We start from the raw sequence: 27,869 nt of genomic DNA, 5'->3' as shown, positions 1-27,869 counted from the left end.
ATTACAGGGGCTGAGTCACTGGCTCAGCCCCTGAGTCATACGCCTTTATATTTTTCATTCGCAGACCAATTTATTTTTTATTCCTTTCATTAAATAATCTTATATTGAGACGTTCAAATAGAGCAGTGAAATTTTGAGTGAGAATTTAAAACATGCTGTCCTTCACATCTGTATTTAAGGCAGTTTCATATTCATTCATTTAAAGAAACCCACTGGTCAAATACTGGTTGAATTATCTGTCAAACTAGAAACACTCTGCAGCCTAGTTTAACAGTGATCTATGTTCCATGAATGCTGCTGGGAGCAAACTGTAGAATAGTTAGAGAAAAACAAACCCAACTGTGCATCCCCAGGCCCTGGTATATCATCAGACTGCATACAAACCTAACTGCATCCCCAGTCCCTGGTATATCATCAGACTGCATACAAACCTAACTGCATGCATAGTCCCTGGTATATCATCAGACTCAGACCTCTTAAAGAAGAAGTTACAGGTCTGTGAGAGCCAGAAATCTTGATGTTTGTAGGTGACCAAATACTTATTTTCCACCATAATTTGCAAATAAATAAATAAAAAATCCTACAATGTGATTTTCAGGATTTTTTTTTCTCATTTTGTCTGTCATAGTTGAAGTGTACCTATGATGAAAATTACAGGCCTCTCATATTTTTAAGTGGGAGAACTTGCACAATTGGTGGCTGCCTAAATACTTTTTTGCCCCATTGTAAGTACACTGCTCAAGAAAATAAAGGGAACACTTAAACAACACAATGTAACTCCAAGTCAATCACACTTCTGTGAAATCAAACTGTCCACTTAGGAAACAACACTGATTGACAATACATTTCACATGCTGTTGTGCAAATGGACTAGAGCACAGGTGGAAATTATAGGCAATTAGCAAGACACCCCCAATAAAGGAGTGGTTCTGCAGGCGGTGACCACAGACCACTGCTCAGTTCCTATGCTTCCTGGCTGATGTTTTGGTCACTTTTGAATGCTGGCTGTGCTTTCACTCTAGTGGTAGCATGAGACGGAGTCTACAACCCACACAAGTGGCTCAGGTAGTGCAGCTCATCCAGGATGGCACATCAATGCGAGCTGTGGCAAGAAGGTTTGCTGTGTCTGTCAGCGTAGTGTCCAGATCATGGAGGCGTTACCAGGAGACAGGCCAGTACATCAGGAGACGTGGAGGAGGCCATAGGAGGGCAACAACCCAGCAGCAGGACCGCTACCTCTGCCTTTGTGCAAGGAGGAGCACTGCCAGAGCCCTGCAAAATGACCTCCAGCAGGCCACAAATGTGCATGGGTCTGCTCAAACGGTCAGAAACAGACTCCATGAGGGTGGTATGAGGGCCCGACGTCCACAGGTGGGGGTTGTGCTTACAGCCCAACACCGTGCAGGACGTTTGGCATTTGCCAGAGAACACCAAGATTGGCAAATTTGCCACTGGCGCCCTGTGCTCTTCACAGATGAGAGCAGGTTCACACTGAGCAGACGTGACAGAGTCGGGAGATGCCGTGCGCATTTCTTTGGGGGGCCCGCACAGCCCTCCATGTGCTCGCCAGAGGTAGCCTGACTGCCATTGGGTACCGAGATGAGATCCTCAGACCCCTTGTGAGACCATATGCTGGTGCAGTTGGCCCTGGGTTCCTCCTAATGCAAGACAATGCTAGACCTCATGTGGCTGGAGTGTGTCAGCAATTCCTGCAAGAGGAAGGCATTGATGCTATGGACTGGCCCGCCCGTTACCAAGACCTGAATCCAATTGAGCACATCTGGGACATCATGTCTCGCTCCATCCACCAACGCCACATTGCACCACAGACTGTCCAGGAGTTGGCGGATGCTTTAGTCCAGGTCTGGGAGGAGATCCCTCAGGAGACCATCCGCCACCTCATCAGGAGCATGCCCAGGCATTGTAGGGAGGTCATATAGGCACGTGGAGGCCACACACACTACTGAGCCTCATTTTGACTTGTTTTAAGGACATTACATCAAAGTTGGATCAGCCTGTAGTGTGGTTTAATTTTGAGTGTGACACCAAATCCAGACCTCCATGGGTTGATAAATTTGATTTCCATTGATACATTTTGTGTGATTTTGTTGTCAGCACATTTAACTATGTAAAGAAAAAAGTATTTAATAAGAATATTTCATTCAGATCTAGGATGTGTTATTTTAGTGTTCCCATTATTTTTTTGAGCAGTGTATTTGATCACCTACCAACCAGTAAGAATTCCGACTCTCACAGACCTGTTAGTTTTTCTTTAAGCTCTCCTGTTCTCCACTCATTACCTGTATTAACTGCACCTGTTTGAACTCGTTACCTGTATAAAAGACACCTGTCCACACACTCAATCCAACAGACTCCAACCTCTCCACAATGGCCAAGATCAGGGAGCTGTGTAAGCGCATCAGGGATAAAATTGTAGACCTGCACAAGGCTGGGATGGGCTACAGGACAATAAGTAAGCAGCTTGGTGAGAAGGCAACAACTGTTGGCGCAATTATTAGAAAATGGAAGAAGTTCAAGATGACGGTCAATCACCCTCAGTCTGGGGCTCCATGCAAGATCTCACCTCGTGGGGCATCAATGATCATGAGGAAGGGGAGGGATCAGCCCAGAACTACACGGCAGGACTTGGTCAATGACCTGAAGAGAGATGGGACCACAGTCTCTAAGAAAACCATTAGAAACACACTACGCCGTCATGGATTAAAATCCTGCAGCGCACGCAAGGTCCCCCTGCTCAAGCCAGCGCATGCCCAGGCCCATCTGAAGTTTGCCAATGACCATCTGGATGATCCAGAGGAGGAATGGGAGAAGGTCATGTGGTCTGATGAGACAAAAATAGAGCTTTTCGGTCTAAACTTCACTCGCCGTGTTTGGAGGAAGAAGGAGGATGAGTACAACCCCAAGAACACCATCCCAACCGTGAAGCAAGGAGGTGGAAACATCATTCTTTGGGGATGCTTTTCTGCAAAGGGGACAGGACGACTGCACCGTATTGAGGGGAGGATGGATGGGGCCATGTATCGCGAGATCTTGACCAACAACCTCCTCCCCTCAGTAAGAGCATTGAAGATGGGTCGTGGCTGGGTCTTCCAGCATGACAACGACCCGAAACACACAGCCAGGGCAACTAAGAAGTGGCTCCGTAAGAAGCATCTCAAGGTCCTGGAGTGGCCTAGCCAGTCTCCAGACCTGAACCCAATATAACATCTTTGGAGGGAGCTGAAAGTTCGTATTGCCCAGTGACAGCCCCAAAACCTGAAGGATCTGGAGAAGGTCTGTATGGAGGAGTGGGCCAAAATCCCTGCTGCAGTGTGTGCAAACCTGGTCAAGAACTACAGGAAACGTATGATCTCTGTGATTGCAAACAAATGTTTCTGTACCAAATATTAAGTTCTGCTTTTCTAATGTATCGAATACTTGTCATGCAATAAAATGCAAATTAATTACTTAAAAATCATACAATGTGATTTTCTGGATTTTTGTTTTAGATTCGGTCTCTCACAGTTGAAGTGTACCTATGATAAACCTGCAAAATCGGCAGTGTATCAAATACTTGTTCTCCCCATTGTACATACTGACTCTCCTAGTGAACAGAATACCACAAGATCAGGGAACTTAAACTGTTGGTTGATCAGCTAGCTCACAGACGAACCACAGTGGTTGAATAGTTTCAGGAAGTCAATTCATGATTCTCGGTTGTGACTAGATGGAGTACAGTTACGACTGGAAGTGACATTTCGTAGCAGGTTAGGAGAGCAATTTAGCTAACCCTTTTCCTAACCTCAGCCTCCTAACCTGCTATGTCCATGAGGCAGAAATATTGGGCTAGTTTGTTTTGCATGGCCAGGTTCCCCGGGTGGGTGGACATTTCACTTAAGGACAAATGGAATAGACTACAATGTGCAAACCCCACCTCCTCTTTACCAGATAGGTGGACACTACATGATTACTGAGGTGGACCAGAGATGGTAACCTCCTCTTTACCAGATAGGTGGACACTACAGGACTACTGAGGGGGATCAGAGATGGTAACCTCCTCTTTACCAGATAGGTGGACACTACAGGACTACTGAGGTGGATCAGAGATGGTAACCTCCTCTTGACGAGATAGGTGGACACTACAGGACTACTGAGGTGGATCAGAGATGATAAGTTCCTCTTTACCAGGTGTTCGCTGTAATAGACAAAGCCTATTGAAAACCAAAAAGACTAAAGAAGCAAACTAATTTAAATAAAAAGGTTAAAGGCTCCCAAAACCCTCTCCTACTGTTCTGACTGACATGTTGTGTTATCTACCATCCAGCCATCCAATCACCCACTCAGAAGACCTGTCCTGACATCCATTCACCCAATCAGAAGACCTCTCCTGCCATCCATTCACCCAATCAGAAGACCCCTCCAGCCATCCATTCACCCAATCAGAAGACCTGTCCTGATACGTTGTGTTATCCACCTTCCAGCCCTCCATTCAAATAACTCATTTCTGTAAGTACATAGATGTAGATAATGAATGTCCACTAGCGGCTAACATCGTTCTATACAGTTTATTCAGATAATGTTGCATTAATCAAATCATTTTTACAATCAGCACATTGTGGAATAATAAGGGTTCATACTTGTATTCAATTAAACACATTTTAAAATTGTAATCTTATTTTAGACATGATCATGTCTCCAGAGGAAAAAACTAAAACAAAAGTAGAGGCCTATATTTGAGTTAAATTTAATATAAACAATATGATTTAATGTGACATAAAACAACGGTCAAACATCAGTCAGAACACCGTGACTCATTAGAACACAGCCTGTCTATTCTGTCATGTGTTTTCAGGTCCCCTGTCTGGGAAAATGTCTTTCCACAATTGGGTTCCCTAACTAAAACTCTTTCCAAACTGTGAGGTTATCCTCCCCTGTGTGTGTTTGTCTACATGCCTTTTCAGGTTCCCTAGCTTAGTAAAACTCTTTCCACACTGGGAACAATGGTACGGTTTCTCTTTAGAGTGATTTAGCTTATGTATGTTCAGGCTATCCAAGTCAGTAAAACTCTTTCCACACTGGGAGCAGTGGTAAGGATTTTCTCCTGTGTGTGTCCTTTCATGCTTCTTTAGGTCCGGTGATCTTGAAAATCTCTTTCCACACTGGGAGCATTGGTAAGGCTTCTCTCCTGTGTGTGTCCTCTCTCATGCTCTTTCAGGTTATCTGACAATGCAAAATTCTTTCCACATTGGGAACAGTGGTAAGGCTTATCTCGAGAATGTATTCTCTTATGTTGATTCAGGGTCGCTGAGTGGGAAAAACTCTTTCCACACTGGGAGCAATTGTGTGGTTTTTCCCCTGTGTGTGTCCTCTCATGTGATTTTAAGCTTTCTGACAATGTAAAATTCTTTCCGCAATGAGAACAGGGGTAAGGTTTCTCTCCAGAGTGTATTTTCTTATGTTTGTTCAGGTTCCCTAAATGGGAAAAACTCTTTCCACACTGGACGCAATTGTGTGGTTTTTCCCCTGTGTGTGTCCTCTCATGTGATTTTAAGTTTTGTAATAACCTAAAATTCTTTCCACAATGGGAACAGGGGTAAGGCTTCTCTCCAGTGTGTATTCTCGTATGTTTTTTTAGGTTCCCTAGATGGGAAAAACTCTTTCCACACTGGACGCAATTGTGTGTTTTTTCCCCTGTGTGTGTCCTCTCATGTGATTTTAAGTGTTCTGACAACCTAAAATATTTTCCACAATGTGAACAGGGGTAAGGCTTTTCTCCAGAGTGTACTCTCTTGTGTTTTTTTAGGTTCCCTAACTGCGTAAAACTCTTTCCACACTGGGAGCAATTGTGTGGTTTTTCCCCTGTGTGTGTCCTTTCATGTAATATTAGTTCATGAGTTCGTGAAAATCTCTTTCCACACTGGGAGCATTGGAAAGGCTTTTCTCCTGTGTGTTTTCTCTCATGCTCTTTTAGGTTCCCTAACTTGGTAAAACTCCTTCCACACAGGGAGCAGTGATGTCGTCTCACTGCTTTGGGAGTCTCTGGGTCTGTTTCCCCTGAAGGACTCTTCCGTCCGTCAGAGGGAGAGTCTGGTCTCTCTCCTGCCAAAGACAAACAAAGTATTTAGTTAAACAGACACCTGACTAAAACCTCCATATGACAAAACAGTCTTCCTATTGAGGTCTAGATATTTCATTATAACACCACATTTGGATCCTGGATGCTGATTGGTTAAAGCCGTTAGTTATTCACAATACTATCCGGGTAATGACTGTTAACAGTTCTATTTGAATCATTCCTACACATCCACTGTCCCACAGCCCAGCCAGGCAATTCATCAACTATTCTCCACTGTACCACAGCCCTACCAGGCAAGTCATCAACTAATCTCCACTGTCCCACAGTCCAGCCAGGCAATTCATAAACTAATGTTCACTAGAAAGAATCATCTAGACATTACTACCCCATGTTTATAGCCTAGCATTTGGATTGCAACAGAGGGGGTTCATTAATATGAATGAATATAGGTATCAATGAATATAGGCTCCTATGACCATGGCCGATGGTACAAGAAGAAAATAAAATAATGAAATAACAACAAGCCGAAGCAGCAAACTGAGGCAATAAGAAACACTGGTGCTAGTGTGTTCTGATATAGGAACACTGGTGCTGGTGTGGTCTGATATAGGAACATTGGTGTGTTCTGATATAGGAACACTGGTGCTAGTGTGTTCTGATATAGGAACACTGGTGCTAGTGTGTTCTGATATAGGAACACTGGTGCAAGTGTGTTCTGATATAGGAACACTGGTGCAAGTGTGTTCTGATATAGGAACACTGGTGCAAGTGTGTTCTGATATAGGAACACTGGTGTTAGTGTGTTCTGATATAGGAACACTGGTGCTGGTCTGATATAGGAACGCTGGTGTGGTCTGATATAGGCACATTGGTGTGTTCTGATATAGGAACACTGGTGCTAGTGTGTTCTGATATAGGAACACTGGTGCTAGTGTGCTCTGATATAGGCACATTGTTGTGTTCTGATATAGGAACACTGGTGCTAGTGTGTTCTGATATAGGAACACTGGTGCTAGTGTGTTCTGATATAGGAACACTGGTGTGGTCTGATATAGGAACACTGGTGTGGTCTGATATAGGAACACTGGTGCTGGTGTGGTCTGACATAGGAACACTGGTGTGGTCTGACATTGGAACACTGGTGCGGTCTGATATAGGAACACTGGTGCGGTCTGATATATGAACACTGGTGCTAGTGTGTTCTGTTATATGAACACTGGTGCTAGTGTGTTCTGATATATGAACACTGGTGCTAGTGTGTTCTGATATATGAACACTGGTGCTAGTATGTTCTGATATAGGAACATTGGTGTGGTCTGATATAGGAACACTGGTGTGGTCTGATATAGGAACACTGGTGTGGTCTGACATTGGAACACTGGCGCTGGTGTGGTCTGATATAGGAACACTGGCGCTGGTGTGGTCTGATATAGGAACACTGGCGCTGGTGTGGTCTGATATAGGAACACTGGTGCTGGTGTGCTCTGATATAGGAACACTGGCGCTGGTGTGGTCTGAAATAGGAACACTGGCGCTGGTGTGGTCTGATATAGGAACATTGGTGTGGTCTGATATAGGAACACTGGCGCTGGTGTGGTCTGATATAGAAACACTGGTGTGGTCTGATATAGGAACATTGGTGTGGTCTGATATAGGAACACTGGTGCTGGTGTGCTCTGATATAGGAACACTGGCGCTGGTGTGGTCTGAAATAGGAACACTGGCGCTGGTGTGGTCTGATATAGGAACATTGGTGTGGTCTGATATAGGAACACTGGCGCTGGTGTGGTCTGATATAGAAACACTGGTGTGGTCTGATATAGAAACACTGGTGTGCTCTGATATAGGAACACTGGCGCTGGTGTGGTCTGAAATAGGAACACTGGCGCTGGTGTGGTCTGATATAGGAACACTGGCGCTGGTGTGGTCTGATATAGGAACATTGGTGTGGTCTGATATAGGAACACTGGCGCTGGTGTGGTCTGATATAGGAACATTGGTGTGGTCTGATATAGGAACACTGGTGCTAGTGTGATCTGATATAGAAACACTGGTGCTAGTGTGTTCTGATATAGGAACACTGGTGCTGGTGTGGTCTGACATTGGAACACTGGTGCGGTCTGATATAGGAACACTGGTGCTACTGTGTTCTGATATAGGAACACTGGTGCTAGTGTGCTCTGATATAGGAACACTGGTGCTAGTGTGTTCTGATATAGGAACACTGGTGCTAGTGTGTTCTGATATAGGAACACTGGTGCTAGTGTGTTCTGATATAGGAACACTGGTGCTAGTGTGTTCTGATATAGGAACACTGGTGCTAGTAGTGTGTTCTGATATAGGAACACTGGTGCTAGTAGTGTGTTCTGATATAGGAACACTGGTGCTAGTGTGTTCTGATATAGGAACACTGGTGCTAGTGTGTTCTGATATAGGAACACTGGTGCTAGTGTGTTCTGATATAGGAACACTGGTGCTAGTGTGTTCTGATATAGGAACATTGTTGTGGTCTGATATAGGAACACTGGTGCTAGTGTGTTCCGATATAGGAACACTGGTGCTGGTGTGGTCTGACATAGGAACACTGGTGTGGTCTGACATTGGAACACTGGTGCTGGTGTGGTCTGATATAGGAATACTGGTGCTGGTGTGGTCTGATATAGGAACACTGGTGCTGGTGTGGTCTGATATAGGAACACTGGTGCTGGTGTGGTCTGATATAGGAACACTGGCGCTGGTGTGGTCTGATATAGGAACGCTGGCGCTGGTGTGGTCTGATATAGGAACACTGGCGCTGGTGTGGTCTGATATAGGAACACTGGTGCTGGTGTGGTCTGATATAGGAACACTGGTGCTGGTGTGGTCTGATATAGGAACACTGGTGCTGGTGTGGTCTGATATAGGAACACTGGTGCTAGTGTGTTCTGATATAGTAAAACAACCTGTCAGAGGAACACAACCTGCTGATATAGATATCAGCCTACCAGACGAGCTATATACCTTTTATGCTCGCTTCGAGGCAAGCAACACTGAAGCATGCACGAGAGCACCAGCTGTTCTGGATGACTGTGATAACGCTCTCGGTAGCCGATGTGAGCAAGACCTTTAAACAGGTCAACATTCACAAAGTTGCGGGGCCAGATGGATTACCAGGACGCGTACTCAAAGCATGCGTGAACCAACTGGCAAGTGTTTTCACTGACATTTTCAACCACTCCCTGACCAGGTCTATAATACCTACATGTTTCAAGCAGATCAGCATAGTCCCAGTACCCGAGGAAGCGAAGGTAACCTGTCTAAAGGATTACCGCTCCATAGCACTCACATCGGTAGCCATGAAGACCCACTCCAATTCGCATACCGCCCCAACCGATCCAAAGATTGCACTCCACACTGCCCTTTCCAACAGATCCAAAGATTGCACTCCACACTGCCCTTTCCCACCTGGACAAAAGGAACACCTATGTGAGAATGCTGGTCATTGACTACAGCTCAGCGTTCAACACCAGTGCCCACAAAGCTCATCACTAAGCTAAGGACCCTGGGACTAAACACCTCCCTTTGCAACTGGATCGTGGACTTCCTGATGGGCCGCCCCCCTGGTTATAAGGGTAGGCAACAACACGTCTGCCACGCTGATCCTCAACAAAGGGGCCCCTCGGGTATGTGTACTTAGTCCCCTCCCAAAAGGTTCTACAGCTGCACCATCGAGAGCATCGTGATCGGTTACATCACCGCCTGGTATGGTAACTGCTTGGCATCTGACTAAGGCACTACAGAGGGTAGTGTGTACGGCCCTTTACATCACTGGGGCCAAGCTTCCTGCCATCCAGGACCTATATAATAGGCGGTGTCAGAGGAAGATCCATAAAATCGTTAAAGACTCCTGTCACCCAAGTTTTAGACTGTTTTCTATGCTACCGCACAGCAAGCACCGGAGCGCCAAGTCTAGGACCAAAAGGCTCCTTTACAGCTTCTACCCCCAAGCCATAAGGCTGCTGAACAATTAATCAAATGGCCACTGGACTATTTACATTGACCCCCCCATGCCCCCATTTGTTTTGTACACTGCTACTACTCGCTGTTTTTATCTACGCATTTGACTATTTTCTACATTGTAGAGTAATAGTGAAGACATCAACACTATGAAATAACACGTATGGAATTATGTAGTAACCAAAAAATTGTTAAATCTAAATAGATTTGAGATTCTAGATTCTTCTAAGTAGCCACCTTTTGGCTTGATATTTAAGGATTTAATGTTGTTATTGATTTGATGTTATTATACATATATTTTTGTGCCACTTATTTGAAAAGTATTACAAATAAGACATTACTGTTATTATTACTATTATATAGCGCCCAATCCACTTTTCTAGACACGGGGCGAAGTCAGGATATTTAGGGGGGCTTTCAGTTGGAAAATATACTGCAGGACTATTCACAGATTGTTGATGAACACTTTTCTCATCTTTCTGTCTATAAAACAGTACTGGAATGTAGAGAAATGCATTTCACTATACATTTCAGCTTCTTGAACTGATTTTAAACCCCAGATTTCAGCATATATTTCAGCTTCCTGAACTGATTTTAAACCCCAGATTTCAGCATATATTTCAGCTTCCTGAACTGATTTTAATCCCCAGATTTCAGCATATATTTCAGTTCCCTGAAGTGATTCCAACCACTGACTTCAGCATGTTTTTTTTAAGAGAATCTTAACTTGAAAATGATGTGTTTTAGCTATCAACAATTGCTTCAGTAGAAGTCTGAAGAAAATATCTCAGAACAAGCACACTGAATGTGGTGAATGGAACAGCTTCTGAAGAGAAGATCCTTCAATATCCATCACATCCACAACCATTGTGTATGTTACTGACATCATAACGCTGAAAAGACATATTGACAATGAAAAGCAAGGAACTAACTATAAACCATATAAAACCTACTGACAATGAAAAGCAAGGAACTAATTATAAACCATATAAAACCTACTGACAATGAAAAGCAGGAACTAATTATAGACCATTTAAAACCTACTGACAATGAAAAGCAGGAACTAATTATAAACCATATAAAACCTACTGGCAATGAAAAGCAGGAAATAATTTTAGACCATATAAAACATACTGACAATGAAAAGCAGGAAATAATTATAAAACCTTGATAAAAGTTCACTTTCCAGAGAAAGTTTCAAGATGTATCGATGTCAGCTCCAGGTTTTACATTTCCTAAAACCTTTATGGATGTTTCATTGCCCGTCTCTTCCATTGGGTCTGTACTGTTACATTGCCCGTCTCTTCCATTGGGTCTGTACTGTTACATTGCCCGTCTCTTCCATTGGGTTGTACTGTTACATTGCCCGTCTCTTCCATTGGGTCTGTACTGTTACATTGCCCGTCTCTTCCATTGGGTCTGTACTGTTACATTGCCCGTCTCTTCCATTGGGTTGTACTGTTACATTGCCCGTCTCTTCCATTGGGTCTGTACTGTTACATTGCCCGTCTCTTCCATTGGGTCTGTACTGTTACATTGCCCGTCTCTTCCATTGGGTCTGTACTGTTACATTGCCCGTCTCTTCCATTGGGTCTGTACTGTTACATTGCCCGTCTCTTCCATTGGGTCTGTACTGTTACATTGCCCGTCTCTTCCATTGGGTCTGTACTGTTACATTGCCCGTCTCTTCTGTTGGGTCTGTACTGTTACATTGCCCGTCTCTTCCATTGGGTTGTACTGTTACATTGCCCGTCTCTTCCGTTGGGTCTGTACTGTTACATTGCCAGTCCCCCACCGATCTTTATAATACTTCAAAACAACACTCAGGACTCTTCCACTGGGTCTGTACTGCCTCATTAACATGCCCATAACTAATACTGGGGGACAGCTATGTCAATGACATCACCAGCTGTGAGTGGAAAACAAGATCCGGGAAGCCCATTCTAAAAGACATGAAATATGATTGGCTGAAAAGCCTTTTGGAGACTTGGTTACATGCTCTGTAATGATCTAAATTCATACAATTACCTGTTTATAGGGCTTAAAGCTGCAACATGTCACTTTTTGGGTGACCTGACGAACTTCACATAGAAATTTGTGTTATAGATATCTCTTATAGCCACTCTCATTGAAAGCAAGTCTAAGAAGTCACAGATCTGATCTATGTCTATGCTTTCCATTCTTAAGTGTCTATTTTAGTATTTTCCCTTAGGATTTTGTACACCAGCTTCAAACTGCTTTAAATACAATATTTGAGGTTTTAGAAAATATATTTCACAGCGGTTTAGATAATACAATGATTGTGACAAAACAAGTTCGGAGTGTAGACATACTGAAATCAGGCGAAATGTCACCTTTTTTATCAAATGGGGGAGAGATTTCTGCACATTGAACCTTAAAGGATAATTATCACCGTGGTTCAGGTTCACTTTTACGCAAAATCACCCTTAGAAATGCGAAAATTGATTAAATGCTTTGTAGTATATTTTACGTTTTGTTGGTGGACCCCCCTCTTTGTAGCTTCATCAATTTCTACAGAACATATCCAAGTGGCTAATTAGAATATTGGGACACTGTTTGAAGCCACTACAGCAACAATGTTGACATTCTGAGACAGCAACATTTTCTGCTTGACTGGAAACTATAGAATGAACAACCAGTGCGATTGGCCAGAAACTATTGAATGAACAACCAGTGCGATTGGCTAGAAACTATTCCAATAGAAAGAACAACCAGTGCTTTTGTCTCTCAACCTCAAAAATATAACTAATGACTGTCTGATGTCCAGATTATATCTGTTAGAAATATAACTAATGACTGTCTCATGTCCAGACTATATGTTAGACATTAGTTATATTTCTAAATGTTTCTAACAGATATAATCTGGACATGAGACAGTCATTAGTTGTATTTCTAAATGTTTCCGTCTCATTTTGGTATCAGAAAGAAAAAGTAGTTGTAGATATTTTTGATATTGAATAGAATGTTTTATATAATTATTTATAGTAGTTAGAATTAATATAGAAATGCTGACTGTGTACAGCGTTGTATGAAAGTTGTTTATTTGGATACAGAATATCCCTCTATTTGTCATGACCCCTAGTGGCCAATTGTAGGTGCGTTTCATTATTTGGAATATGGGAAGACGGGGTCAGTTGAAGTCCACATGGAACAGATGGGTGCCTGTATAGAAAACGCAGTTTTAAGATAGTTTTCAACCATTTAATATCATTGTTTAATATAGTTTTATTGTGGATTTATACCTCTAGATTGACCTTTTGACTTCAAGTTTTTCACCTTCATAATCGCTGTAGCATTTGAACATCAATATCCATTGGAATCTGTCAATGCTTCCTTGTTGTAGCTTTAAACTGTCACTCCAGGCTCCTTTCACCTCCTGTCCATGACATCACCACTTCCTATCAAACCAACTCCTCGAATACTCTACTACTTGACGTTTGCAGTTGTCTATTAAACACAATTTTCAACGTAATATTTGGTTCCTTTAGTGTGTTTATACTTTAATGTAATTATATATCACTTTTCAACAGTAAAGTAAAAAGTAAAAATCACTGGAGGACGTCATGAACAATTCATACAGTACAACAAGTGTAGAATGCCCTTTTAAAAATCACACGAGATCAACAACCCTGTTTTATAAGATAGTACTCACTGTATTTACTGGTGTTAATCAGATCTCCAGTCTTCTCTTCTTCGTCCTCCTCTAATGTGACAGTAATCTCCCCTTCTTCATCCTTCATTCCAAAAACATCTTCATCTTCTTTCACTGTGACAGTAACCTCCTCCACTCCAAAAACTGCATCCTCCTCCTCTTCTTTTACTGCAACATCCTCCTCTTCTTTCACTGAAACGTCTTTCTCTTCTTCTTTCACTTTAACAGCCTCACCCTCTACTTGTTTTTGTATTGTTACATCCTCCTCCTCTTTGACGAGAGCTTCTTTCTCCGTCCAGCAGACCACCTCTTCTTTATCAAGAGGAGAGTAGCTTAGTGAACTCATGGTCGAGGATAATAGCTAGTTAGCATTAGCGACTAGACTAGTGCTAACTTAACCAGCCAGCTAGTTGACTTACAACGTATTTATGAAATGAAATGCCGTAGCTAGTTGTTTCCACATACGTATGTTTAAATCAGAGGCAAATAAATCACGAAATTGTCCAAAGAACTTGAATGTTCCGACATTGTTGGCTAGCGAGCTACCGAGGTGGCTGCAGTTGTTGAAGAAGCGTTCCGTCCACTAGATTATACATCTCAGTAGAAACATCGCCTGAAAGACACATATCGCCATCTGAGGTCTGGAGGGAGTAAACGCAGTTGAGGAGGGAAAACTTTTTTTGTTCTTCATTGAATTTTAATATTATAAAGCAGTTTAGGGAAACGTTTTTTTCTCTCCATTAAATATGAATATTATATCAACACGCACAAAGAGCAACAAGTGTTGTTTGATTAGGTCAGATGTTTTTTGAGAATTTAAAACAAACTCTACATCTACTCCACATCTGTATTTCTGATTCAGTCAAATAACTAGATATCACAATAAGCACCTAGTTATTGATACCCCTGATAAAGATGAGCAAAAATAACTGTATAAAGGAAATAAACTTTACCCACTACCAGGATATTTCAGCCCAGAAACCTGGTTACCTCTTTGCTAGGAGACTGAAACTTGGCCATAAGCGGATCTTCCAGCAAGACACATCAACATCCACAAAGAAACGGTTAATTGGGCACAAAAATCTACATTTTCAACAGCCATTTCAGTCTTCAGAGTTGAACATTGAAAACCTGTGGTTTGAATTGAACAGGACAGTCCATAAGAACAGACAAAAGAAATCAAGGACATGGAGAGATTCTGTATGGAGGAATGGTCCCACCCAATGTGTTGTCTCATCTCATAAAACATTTCAGTGTTGTTATCCTCCTAAGGCGAGGGTGCTTCCTTTTGAGAAATACATGTTAAACTATATCTCTTTCTCTTAGCAATTAGTATAAAATAATATAAATTCCCTTTTTGTGGTTGGTGTAACAATACATCATGTATATGTATATAATGAACAGACTAGATCTATACTCCATTGTTGGTGAAAGCAGGGGAAGCTACTCCATTGTTGATGAATGCAGGGAAAGCTACTCCATTGTTGATGAATGCAGGGAAAGCTACTCCATTGTTGATGAATGCAGGGAAAGCTACTCCATTGTTGATGAATGCAGGGAAAGCTACTCCATTGTTGATGAATGCAGGGAAAGCTACTCCATTGTTGATGAATGCAGGGAAAGCTACTCCATTGTTGATGAATGCAGGGAAAGCTACTCCATTGTTGATGAATGCAGGGAAAGCTACTCCATTGTTGATGAATGCAAGGAAAGCTACTCCATTGTTGATGAATGCAGGGAAAGCTACTCTATTGTTGATGAATGCAGGGAAAGCTACTCTATTGTTGATGAATGCAGGGAAAGCTACTCCATTGTTGATGAATGCAGGGAAAGCTACTCCATTGTTGATGAATGCAGGGAAAGCTACTCTATTGTTAATGAATGCAGGGAAAACTACTCCATTGTTGATGAATGCAGGGAAAGCTACTCCATTGTTGATGAATGCAGGGAAAGCTACTCCATTGTTGATGAATGCAGGGAAAGCTACTCCATTGTTGATGAATGCAGGGAAAGCTACTCCATTGTTGATGAATGCAGGGAAAGCTACTCCATTGTTGATGAATGCAGGGAAAGCTACTCCATTGTTGATGAATGCAGGGAAAGCTACTCCATTGTTGATGAATGCAGGGAAAGCTACTCCATTGTTGATGAATGCAGGGAAAGCTACTCCATTGTTGATGAATGCAGGGAAAGCTACTCCATTGTTGATGAATGCAAGGGAAGCTACTCCATTGTTGATGAAACAGGGGAAGATACTCCATTGTTGATGAAAGCAAGGGAAGCTACTCCATTGTTAATGAAAGCAAGGAAAGCTACTCCATTGTTAATGAAAGTGGGGGAAGCTACTCCATTGTTGATGAAAGCAGGGGAAGCTACTCCATTGTTGATGAAAGCGGGGGAAGCTACTCCATTGTTGATGAAAGCAGGGGAAGCTACTCCATTGTTGATGAATGCAGGGGAAGCTACTCCATTGTTGATGAATGCAAGGGAAGCTTCTCCATTGTTGATGAAAGCAGGGAAGTGTTGTAACAGAACTGCCTGAGATGTGGGGGAAGGGAAGCTGCTCACTGATTGGCTGTAGTGAAAAGGGTCCCTCCAAAAATCTATCACTATTCCAACTGACATGTCAAATTCTCCCCCAAATCTACCACTAATATGCCAAGCCTCCACAGACCCTGTCCTGTATAGACAAAAAGAACAAATCATTTGACATTCAAATATGGCATTTTAAATAGCTCAATTCAATTCAGCTGGGCCTTTTTAACACAGACAGTTGTTCCTGCTGTAGATGTTATGCCTTTGTACAGATCTAGGATCAGTTCTCCTCCACAATGCATATACAGTACCGGTCAATTGTTTGGGCACACCTACAAATTCAATGTTTTTTTATTTATTTTAACTATTGTCTACATTGTAGAATAATAGTGAAGACAACACAACTATGCCAAGTGTGTGCAAAGTTGTCAAGGCAAATTGTGAATACTTTGAAGAATCTCAAATAGGAAATATATTTTGATTTGTTTAACTCTTTTTTTCACATATGATTTCATATGTGTTATTTTATAGTTTTAATGTCTTCACTATTATTATACAATGTAGAAAATAGTAAAAATAAAGACAAACCCTTGAATGAGTAGGTTGTGTGTCCAAACTTTTGACTGGTACTGTATATAGGCTCTTTGTCATTATGGGGTTTTAATGTCATTATTGCATATTGTGTGTAGATTGAGAAAAAAAATATTTAATCAATTTTAGAATAAGGCTGTAACGTAACAAAATGTAGAAAAAGTGAAGGGGTCTGAATACTTTCCGAATGCACTGTATATTTTGGGGCAGTACTTAGTGACATCACATCCTAAAATATAAGGTACAAATACATAACATAGGTTCACAATATCAACATTCAATGTATCAAAATATATGACCAAGCTGGAAATTGAAACGTCAGCCCAGCCACAATCCTAGAGGTTCACTGACGATCAACCTCCTCCTTCACATCTGACTCCAGTGATCAATCCAGAGCATCTTCTTTTTTGAGGAATCCCGATGGACGACGTCATCAAATCGGCCGTCATCACGACCACAAGTTATTTGACATTCAGGTTATCAATAGAAAGAGCATTAGCAATATGTCCTGTCTGGTAACTTGTTTCATTTAATGGATTTAAATTGGCAGGTGCACAGGGAGAAACCCCATTAAAACACTTTTGGAAGTCTTTAACTGCATCAAAGTCTGTGGCCTGTGATGTTGGGACAAATGATAGTATCTTCTTATACAAGAGACAAAATTCACAAATTCCACAGCACAACGACAGAGTCATGTCTTCAGTGTAAAACTAACAATGACTCAATAATAGGGTGGCGAACAATTGGCCCAGTGTCGTCCGTAGGCCGTCATTGTAAATAAGAATTTGTTCTTAACTGACTTGCCTATAGTTAAATAAATAAACAATCCATGCCTTCCGGGAATGTTATAACGTTACAAAGTTATGGGTGGAGTTAGAAAGTTGGCTATCAGAAGTTATACAATGTCAAATTTATTTTAATCTGTTTGTCTGGTATTTCAAAACATGACATTTGAGGGTGCAGTGGGACCAGCTATGAGTGGAAAACAAGATCCGGGAAGCGCATTCTAAAAGACATGAAATATGATTGGCTGAAAAGCCTTTTGGAGACTTGGTCACATGCTCTGTACTGATCTAAATTCATACAATGACCTGTTTATAGGCCTTAAAGCTGCAACATGTCACTTTTTGGGTGACCTGACGAACTTCACATAGAAATGTGTGTTATAGATATGTCACTCATTGAAAGCAAGTCTAAGAAGTCACAGATCTGATCTATGTGCGCTATGTCTATGCTTCCCATTCTTAAGTGTTTTTTTTGTCTTTTCCCTTAGGATTTTGTACACCAGCTTTAAATACAACATTTGAGGTTTTAGAAAATATATTTCACAGCGGTTTAGATAATACAATGATTGTGACAAAACAAGTTCGGAGTGTAGACATACTGAAATCAGGTGAAATATCACCATTTCATCAAATGGTGGAGAGATTTCTGCACATTGAACCTTAAAGGATAATTATCACCGTGGTTCAGCATCACTTTTACGCAAAATCACCCTTAGAAATGTTGTGAAAAGGGATTAAATGCTTTCTAATATATTTTACGTTTTGTTGGTGGACCCCCCTCTTTGTAGCTTCATCAATTCCTACAGAACAAATCCAAGTGGCTAATTAGAATTTTGGGACATTGTTTGAAACCACTACAGCAACAATGTTGACATTCTTAGACAGTAACATTTTCTGCTTGGCTAGAAACTATAGAATGAACAACCAGTGCGATTGGCCAGAAACTATAGAATGAACAACCAGTGCGATTGGCTAGAAACTAGAATGAACAACCAGTGCGATTGGCTAGAAACTATAGAATGAACAACCTGTGCGATTGGCTAGAAACTATAGAATGAACAACCAGTGCGATTGGTTAGAAACTATTGAATGAACAACCAGTGCGATTGGCTAGAAACTATTCCAATAGAATGAACAACCAGAGCGATTGGCTAGAAACTATTCCAATAAAATGAACAACCAGAGTGATTGGCTAGAAACTATTCCAATAGAAAGAACAACCAGAGCTTTTGTCTCTCAACCACAAAAAAATAACTAATGACTGTCTGATGTACAGATTATATCCATTAGAAATATAACTAAATGACTAACAGATATAATCTGGACATCAGACAGTCATTAGTTATATTTCAAACAGATATAATCTGGACATGAGACAGTCATTAGTTATATTTCTAAATGTTTCCGTCTCATTTTGGTATCAGAAAGAAAAAGTATTTGTAGATATTTTTGATACTGAATAGAACGTTATATAATTATTTATAGTATATAGAATTAATATAGAAATGCTGACTGTGTACAGCGTTGTATGGAAGTTGTTTATTTGTATACAGAATATCCCTCTATTTATCATGACCCCTAGTGACCAATTGTAGGTGCGTTTCATTATTTGGAATATGGGAAGATGGGGTCAGTTGAAGTCTACATTGAACAGATGATGGGTGCCTGTATAGAAGATGCCGTTTTAAGATAGTTTTCAACCATTTAATATCATTGTTTAATATAGTTTTATTGTGGAGTTATACCTCTAGATTGACCTTTTGACCTTCATAATCGCTGTAGCATTTGAACATCATAATCTATTGGAATCTGTCAATGCTTCCTTGTTGTAGCTTTAAACTGTCACTCCAGTCTCCTTTCACCTCCTGTCCATGACATCACCACTTCCTATCAAACCAACTCCTCGAATACTCTACTACTTGACGTTTGCAGTTGTCTATTAAACACAATTTTCAACGTAATATTTGTTTCCATTTAGTGTGTTTATACTTTAATGTAATTATGTCACTTTTCAACAGGAAAAGTTCAAAGTAAAAATCACTGGAGGACGTCATGAACAATTCATATAGTACAATAAGTGTAGAATGCCCTTTTAAAAATCACACGAGATCAACAACCCTGTTTTATAAGATAGTACTCACTGTATTTACTGGTGTTAATCAGATCTCCAGTCTTCTCTTCTTCGTCCTCCTCTAATGTGACAGTAATCTCCCCCTCTTCATCCTTCATTAAAAAAACGTCTTCATCTTCTTTCACTGTGACAGTAACCTCCTCCACTCCAAAAACTGCATCCTCCTCTTCTTTTACTGTAACATCCTCCTCTTTCACTCTGAACGCGTCTTCCTCTTCTTTCACTGAAACGTCTTTCTCTTCTTCTTTCACGGTAACAGCCTCACCCTCTACTTGTTTTTGTATTGTAACAGCCTCTTCTTCTTCCTCCTCTTTGACGAGAGCTTTTGTCTCCGTGCAGCAGACAGCCTCTTCTTTATCAGGAGAGTAGCTTAGTGAACTCATGGTCAGAGATAAAAGCTAGTTAGCATTAGCGACTAGACTAGTGCTAACTTAACCAGCCAGCTAGTTGACTTACAACGTATATATGCAATTCAATGGGGTAGCTAGTTGTTTCCACATGAGTATGTTTAAATCATAGTGGCAAATAAACCACGAAATTGTCTAAAGAACTTGAATGTTCCGACTTTGTTAGCTAGCGAGGTACCGAGGTGGCTGCAGTTGTTGAAGAAGCGTTCCGTCCACTAGATTATACGTCACACTAGAAACATCGCCTGAAAGACACATATCGCCATCTGCTGTCTGGAGGGAGTAAACGCAGTTGAGGGAAAACTTTTTTTCTTCCATCATTGAATTATAATATTATAAAGCAGTTTAGGGAAACGAATTTTTCTCTCCATTAAATATGAATATTATATCAACACGTACAAAGAGCAACAAGTGTTGGTTGATTAAGTCAGATTATTTATGAGAATTTAAAACAAACTCTACATCTACTCCACATCTGTATTTCTGATTCAGTCAAATAACTAGATATCACAATGAGCACCTAGTTATTGATACCCTTGATAAAGATTAGCAAAAATTACTGTATAAAATAAATAAACTTTACCCACTACCAGGATAGTTTAGCCCAGAAACCTGGTTTCCTCTCTGCTAGGAGGCTGAAACTTGGCCATAAGTGGATCTTCTAGCAAGACACCAACACCCACGAGGAAACGGTTAATTGGGCACAAAATCAACATTTTCAACGGCCATCTCAGTCTTCAGACTTGAACTCCATTGAAAACCTGTGGTTTGAATTGAACAGGACAGTCCATAAGAACAGACAAAAGAAATCAAGGACCTGGAGAGATTCTGTATGGAGGAATGGTCCCACCAAATGTGTTCTCTCATCTCATAAAACATTTCAGTGTTGTTATCCTCCTAAGGCGAGGGTGCTTCCTTTTGAGAAATACATGTTAAACTATATCTCTTTCTCTGAGCAATTAGTATGAAATTATATAATTTCCTTTTTTTTGTTGGTGTAACAATACATCATGTAGATGTATATAATGAACAGACTAGGTCTGTACATGACACATTATCTCCTAACCATTCACAATGCTGGCTGAGGTACCAGTAAAATGTGACATATTATTTCCTAACCATTCACAATGCTGGCTAAGGTAAAAATACCCCAGATATGAAATGTCAAGGCTTTAGTTCAGTGGGCTACTCCATTGTTAATGAAAGCAGGGGAATCTACTCCATTGTTGATGAAAGCGGGGGAAGCTACTCCATTGTTGATGAAAGCAGGGGAAGCTACTCCATTGTTGATGAAAGCAGGGGAAGCTACTCCATTGTTGATGAAAGCAGGGGAAGCTACTCCATTGTTGATGAAAGCAGGGGAAGCTACTCCATTGTTGATGAAAGCAGGGGAAGCTACTCCATTGTTGAAGGCGGGGTAGCTACCCCATTGTTGATGAAGGCAGGGGAAGCTACTCCATTGTTGATGAAAGCGGGGGAAGCTACTCCATTGTTGATGAAAGCGGGGGAAGCTACTCCATTGTTGATGAAAGCAGGGGAAGCTACTCCATTGTTGATGAAAGCAGGGGAAGCTACTCCATTGTTGATGAAAGCAGGGGAAGCTACTCCATTGTTGATGAAAGCAGGGAAGTGTTGTAACAGAACTGCCTGAGATGTGGGGGAAGGGAAGCTGCTCACTGATTGACTGTAGTGAAAAGGGTCCCTCCAAAAATCTATCACTATTCCAACTGACATGTCAAATTCTCCCCCAAATCTACCACTAATATGCCAAGCCTCCACAGACCCTGTCCTGTACAGACAAACAGAACAAATCATTTGACATTCAAATATAGCATTTTAAATAGCTCAATTCAATCCAGCTGGGCCTTTTTAACACAGACAGTTGTTCCTGCTGTAGATGTTATGCCTTTGTACAGATCTAGGATCAGTTCTCCTCCACAATGCATATACAGTTTGGACACACCTACAAATTCAATGTTTTGTATTTATTTTAATTATTGTCTACACTGTAGAATAATAGTGAAGACAACACAACTATGCCAAGTGTGTGCAAAGTTGTCAAGGCAAATTGTGAATACTTTGAAGAATCTCAAATAGGAAATATATTTTGATTTGTTTAACTCTTTTTTTCACATATGATTCCATGTGTGTTATTTTATCGTTTTAATGTCTTCACTATTATTATACAATGCAGAAAATAGTAAAAATAAAGACAAACCCTTGAATGAGTAGGTTGTGTGTCCAAACTTTTGACTGGTGCTGTATATAGGCTCTTTGTCATTATGGGGTATCGTGATGTCATTATTGGGTATTGTGTGTAGATTGAGAGGAAAAAATATTTAATCAATTTTAGAATAAGACTGTAACGTAACAAAATGTAGCAAAATTGAGGGGGTCTGAATACTTTCCGAATGCACTGTATATTTTGGGGCAGTACTTAGTGACATCACATCCTAAAATATAAGGTACAAATACATAACATAGGTTCACAATATCAACATTCAATGTATCAAAATATATGACCAAGCTGGAAATTGAAACGCCAGCCCAGACACAATCCTAGAGGTTCACTGATGATCAACCTCCTCCTTCACATCTGACTCCTGATGATCAACCTCCTTCACATCTGACTCCTGATGATCAACCTCCTCTTTCACATCTGACTCCTGATGATCAACCTCCTCCTTCACATCTGACTCCAGTGATCAACCTCCTCCTTCACATCTGACTCCAGTGATCAATCCAGAGCGTCTTCTTTTTTGAGGAATCCCGATGGACGACGTCATCAAATCGGCCGTCATCACGACCACAAGTTATTTGACATTCAGGTTATCAATAGAAAGAGCATTAGCAATATGTCATGTCTGGTAACTTGTTTCATTTAATGGATTTAAATTGGCAGGTGCACAGGGAGAAACCCCATTAAAACACTTTTGGAAGTCTTTAACTGCATCAAAGTCTGTGGCCTGTGATGTTGGGACAAATGATAGTATCTTCTTATACAAGAGACAAAATTCACAAATTCCACAGCACAACGACAGAGTCATGTCTTCAGTGTAAAACTAACAATGACTCAATAATAGGGTGGCGCACAATTGGCCCAGTGTCGTCCGTAGGCCGTCATTGTAAATAAGAATTTGTTCTTAACTGACTTGCCTAGTTAAATAAAGGATAAATACATTAAATAAATTTAAAAAATCCATGCCTTCCGGGAATGTTATAACGTTACAAAGTTATGGGTGGAGTTAGCCAACTTTCTATCAGAAGTTATACAATGTCAAATTTATTTTAATCTGTCTGTCTGGTATTTCAAAACATGACATTTGAGGGTGCAGTGGGATACCCCAGAATTGGACATTACTTTTCTCGTCAATCATCTTAAATATTATACCTATTTAAAACCTGGAAATCAACCAATCCTCTGTTGTTAATTCAATAGAAAGGTAAATTGCTTTATTATCTAAAAGTGGGCGACGGAGAAAAATAAAAAGGGGCTGATGCGGGCGCGGGCAATGGGGGCTTGTTCTAGTGGGTTTGGGCAGGTGTGATGTAGTTAATGTTTGTATGATGTTGTTGTTTGTATGTGTATGTTTTGTTTTGTATTGTTTTTAAAATATCAAATAAAATGTTTAAAAAGTCACAATGCAAAGTTACACCTCACTGTTTTATTTTTGGAGTTATTACATTAAACCGATCAGAATTCAGAAGAATGCCAAAGTCAGGTGTGAAGTAATATGGAGGACCAGCCTTTTCCCTATGACCTAAACTACAACAGAAATAACTTCAAATGTAGAACTTCATACTAAACCGATCGTTTGCACTCATGACTTGAGTGATTAAAGTAAATCAAAGTTTTGGAAATACATAACGCCATCTAACCAAAAATCAAAGATTGTTAGCTATATGCAGTTATCTTAGCCAGCCAGCTAACATTGGCTATTTAGCCAACTAGCCATGGTCAGCGAGCTGGAACACCAACTACTGGAGACCAGTTAGATCCCATCTAACAAAACCCAACTAAAACATGACTGCAGATCAAAAGAGCAGAGACATACAGAATGATGGCAGGGGATATCGCCAACATCCAAATGGATAGATTCCAGATATCAGTCAGTTTGCGCGGTAGCAGTAAGCCAAGGTGGAAAACCGTACAAATCCCCGTAGTGTATTCCACAGAGAACATGCTGAAAAGTAGTGATGGGGAAACAAAGCTTCCTGAAGCAATGCAGCTTTTCAGCCTGTTATGTTGAAAATAGGTTCATTACTCAAGGCTTTGAGCGACACAGAATTTAGAACACCCAAAGTATTATAGATTACATCCACACATGATAGCCATCGACTAAACCACTGGCCGTGTTCGAGACCATCAAATCCATGCTGTATTGTGGGTAAATGGTGACTGTCTGTCTGATTTATGAATAATAATGAGTAGTTATTTATGATGCAAGGTGATTTATAGATCGGTCAGTCGAAATTGTATTTGTCATATTTGCTGAATACAACATTAAATGCTTACTTACAAGCCCTTAACCAACCATGCAGTTTAATATTTACTCATTAAACTCAATTAAAAAATGAAATAAAAAGTAACACAATAAAATAACGAGGCTATATACAGGGGGTACCGGCACTAAGTCGGGCGGCAGCGTAGCCTAGTGTTTGGAGTGTTGGACTAGTAACCGAAAGGTTGCAAGATCGAATGCCCGAGTTGACAAGGTACAAAATCTGTCATTCTACCCCTGAACAAGGCAGTTAACCCACCCTTCCTATGCAGTCATTGAAAATAAGAATTTGTTCTTCACAACCTTTTGTGACTAGGGGGCAGTATTTTCATTTTTGGAAAAATAACGTTCCTATAGTAAACGGGATATTTTGTCAGGACAAGATGCTAGAATATGCATATAATTGACAGCTTAGGATAGAAAACACTCTAAAGTTTCCAAAACTGTAAAAATATTGTCTGTGAGTATAACAGAACTGATATTGCAGGCGAAAGCCTGAGAAAAATCCAATCCGGAAGTGCCTCATGTTTTGAAAGCGCTGCGTTCCAATGCGTCCCTATTGAGCAGTGAATGGGCTATCAACCAGATTACTTTTTCTCCGTATTCCCCAAGGTGTCTACAGCATTGTGACGTAGTTTTACGCATTTATGTTGAAGAATACCCGTAAGCGGCTACATTGCGCAACTGGTCACCTGATGGCTCCCAGAGTGATTCTCCCGTAAAATACAGAGGTAGCCATTATTCCAATCGGTCCTACTGAAAAACCAATTGTCCCAGTGGATATATTATCGAATAGATATTTGAGAAACACCTCGAGGATTGATTATAAACAACATTTGCCATGTTTCTGTCGATATTATGGAGCTAATTTGGAATATTTTTCGGTGTTTTCATGACTGCAATTTCCGGGCGATTTCTCAGCCAAACGTGAAGAACAAACGGAGCTATTTCGCCTACAAAAATAATATTTTTGGAAAAAAGGAACATTGGCTATCTAACTGGGAGTCTCGTGAGTGAAAACATCCGAAGCTCATCAAAGGTAAACGATTTAACTTGATTGCTTTTTCTGATTTCCGTGACCAAGTTACCTGCTGCTAGCTGGACAAAATGCTATGCTAGGCTATCGATAAACTTACACAAATGCTTGTCTAGCTTTGGCTGTAAAGCATATTTTGAAAATCTGAGATGACAGGGTGATTAACAAATGGCTAAGTTGTGTCTCAATATATTTCACTTGTGATTTTCATGAATAGGAATATTTTCTAGGAATATTTATGTCCGTTGCGTTATGCTAATTAGTGTCAGTCGATGATTACGCTCCCTCATGCGGGATGGGGAGTCACTAGAGGTTTTAACTGACTTGCCTAGTTAAATAAAATAAAAAAGGGAGAGGTTGAAAATGTCAGTGAAGACACTTGACAGTTGGTCTGCGCATGCTCCGAGTACTCGCCCTGGTAATCCGTCTGGCCCTGGGCATTGTGAATGACCTGTTTAAAAGGCCTTGCTCACATTGGGTACGGAGAGTGTGGTCATCCGGAACAGCTGGTGCTCTCAATCATGCTTCAGAGTTGATTGCCTCAAAGAGAGCATAAAAGTCTCCAAATTTTCTTCACGCGAATGACGGGGATTTGGGCCTGGTCTTCTAAAAGCAGCATATGCTTTACGTCAGACTCGTTAAAGAAGAAATATTTGTCAAGTTCGAGATGACTAATCGCTGTTCTGATGTCCAGAAGCTCTACCGTGCTAACGGGTTCAGACTGGCCATCCATGACGTCATAATGATAGCACTATATAGCCTAGAAACCTGATTAAACTAACGGGTTTCCACTAGATAACACAACCACACGTTGCATGAACGCATAACGTTAGCAAGCTTGAGCTAGCTACCGAGCTAGCATACAAACTCTGTAGCACAGAGTAGATACTCCACATGACGTTGAGAAATAGTGCATTGCGGGTAGTTTAGAAGATATCCAGATGATTAACACTAGTAAGTACTGTCTTAAATACAGAGGCACAAACTCTGCAGTTGTTGAGCTGATGTGTGGTGTTTAAGGGAAAATATGTAATAGCTACATCCGTATTTAGACTTTTTTAATTGTTAATTTATAGCCATTGATTCTTGAAGAATATAACACATGCGTCATGAGCTCAGTTCAACTGTTGTACCCCATCAGAACCCAGAATAAGCTTTTTTTACTCCAATGTTTAGAAACAATGTAAACCAACACTGTATAGCCTCAACATGGTTAAAACTATAATATATAATATATATATATAATATATATAACTATAATATTATTTTAGTTTTAGTAGAAATACATACATCTATAAAATGCCATTTTAAAAGCGGTAAAAATCAATAACTAATTCAGTTTGTCACAGAAAAATGTATAATTAAAAGTTAATTTGTGGAATTTCTTTCCTTAATCTGTTTGATCCAATCAGTTGTGTTTTGACAAGGTAGGGGTTTCTCACTTTCTAGGAGGGTGATATTGAAGATATGGCAAATAGGAGTGGTAATATCATTGCTAATATCCGCAGTCATTTTCCATCCAAGTTGTCAGACCCCGGTGGCCTGAAAAAGAAAAGGAGAACCTCACACTCTAGGAGCTCAAATGCAATAATTTAATAACCAAATACCAACGTTTTCACAGACAAGCTGTCATTGTCAGGGTATAATGACAAACACTGCAGGTAACTAACTGGTTTATATTGTGTCAAAGGACACACACAGGTGTCTGTAATCATGTCCGGGTGTGGCCTGCTATCATTGGTTAATTTACAGATATAAATAGAACATATACAAACATAAATGGAGAGCATACGGTCATAGATACAATTTGGCTCCATAGACCTCCAACCATTAACAATGAACAGCAATATTACAATAATGGCTACGTTGAGACTGACGGGAGCAAGGCTCTTTAAATTAAAGACCCAGGCAGCCTCTCGTTTTAACAATAAATTGTCGAGGTCACCCCCTCTCCTAGGGAGGGTGATGTATTAGATGCCGATATAATGTAGGGACGAAATCAAGGGGTTCGCTTCCAAAAAGTGGGTCGCAACTGGATACGTCATATACATTTTACCACAAGGACAAGTTGTAAGATAAATAACTGCTTTAGTGGTGCACGTGATGACACCTTTGATTGGGATATGTTTCCCTATTT

At 40.6% G+C, this 27,869-nt stretch overlaps 1 protein-coding gene across 2 annotated transcripts in view; it reads right to left on the bottom strand.

Annotated features, from left to right (window-relative positions):
- The window catches only part of LOC110487374 (uncharacterized), a 45,257-nt gene extending 29,557 nt beyond the window's left edge, over positions 1–15,700 (bottom strand). For both annotated transcript variants that reach the window (XM_090196078.1, XM_021559301.3), the window contains exon 1: positions 13,746–15,700. In XM_090196078.1, coding sequence (XP_090052204.1) covers positions 13,746–14,091 — 346 coding nt within the window. In that variant the 5' untranslated portion in view covers positions 14,092–15,700. The remainder of the gene's footprint in view (positions 1–13,745) is intronic.
- Positions 15,701–27,869: the final 12,169 nt, after the last annotated feature.

The sequence above is a fragment of the Oncorhynchus mykiss genome, chromosome 13, assembly GCF_057628025.1.
Source record: "Oncorhynchus mykiss isolate SJ-2025 chromosome 13, ASM5762802v1, whole genome shotgun sequence".
NCBI lineage: Eukaryota > Metazoa > Chordata > Actinopteri > Salmoniformes > Salmonidae > Oncorhynchus > Oncorhynchus mykiss.
The sequence above is the reverse complement of the archived record's forward strand: the minus strand, read 5'-3'. Positions and strand labels throughout refer to the sequence as shown.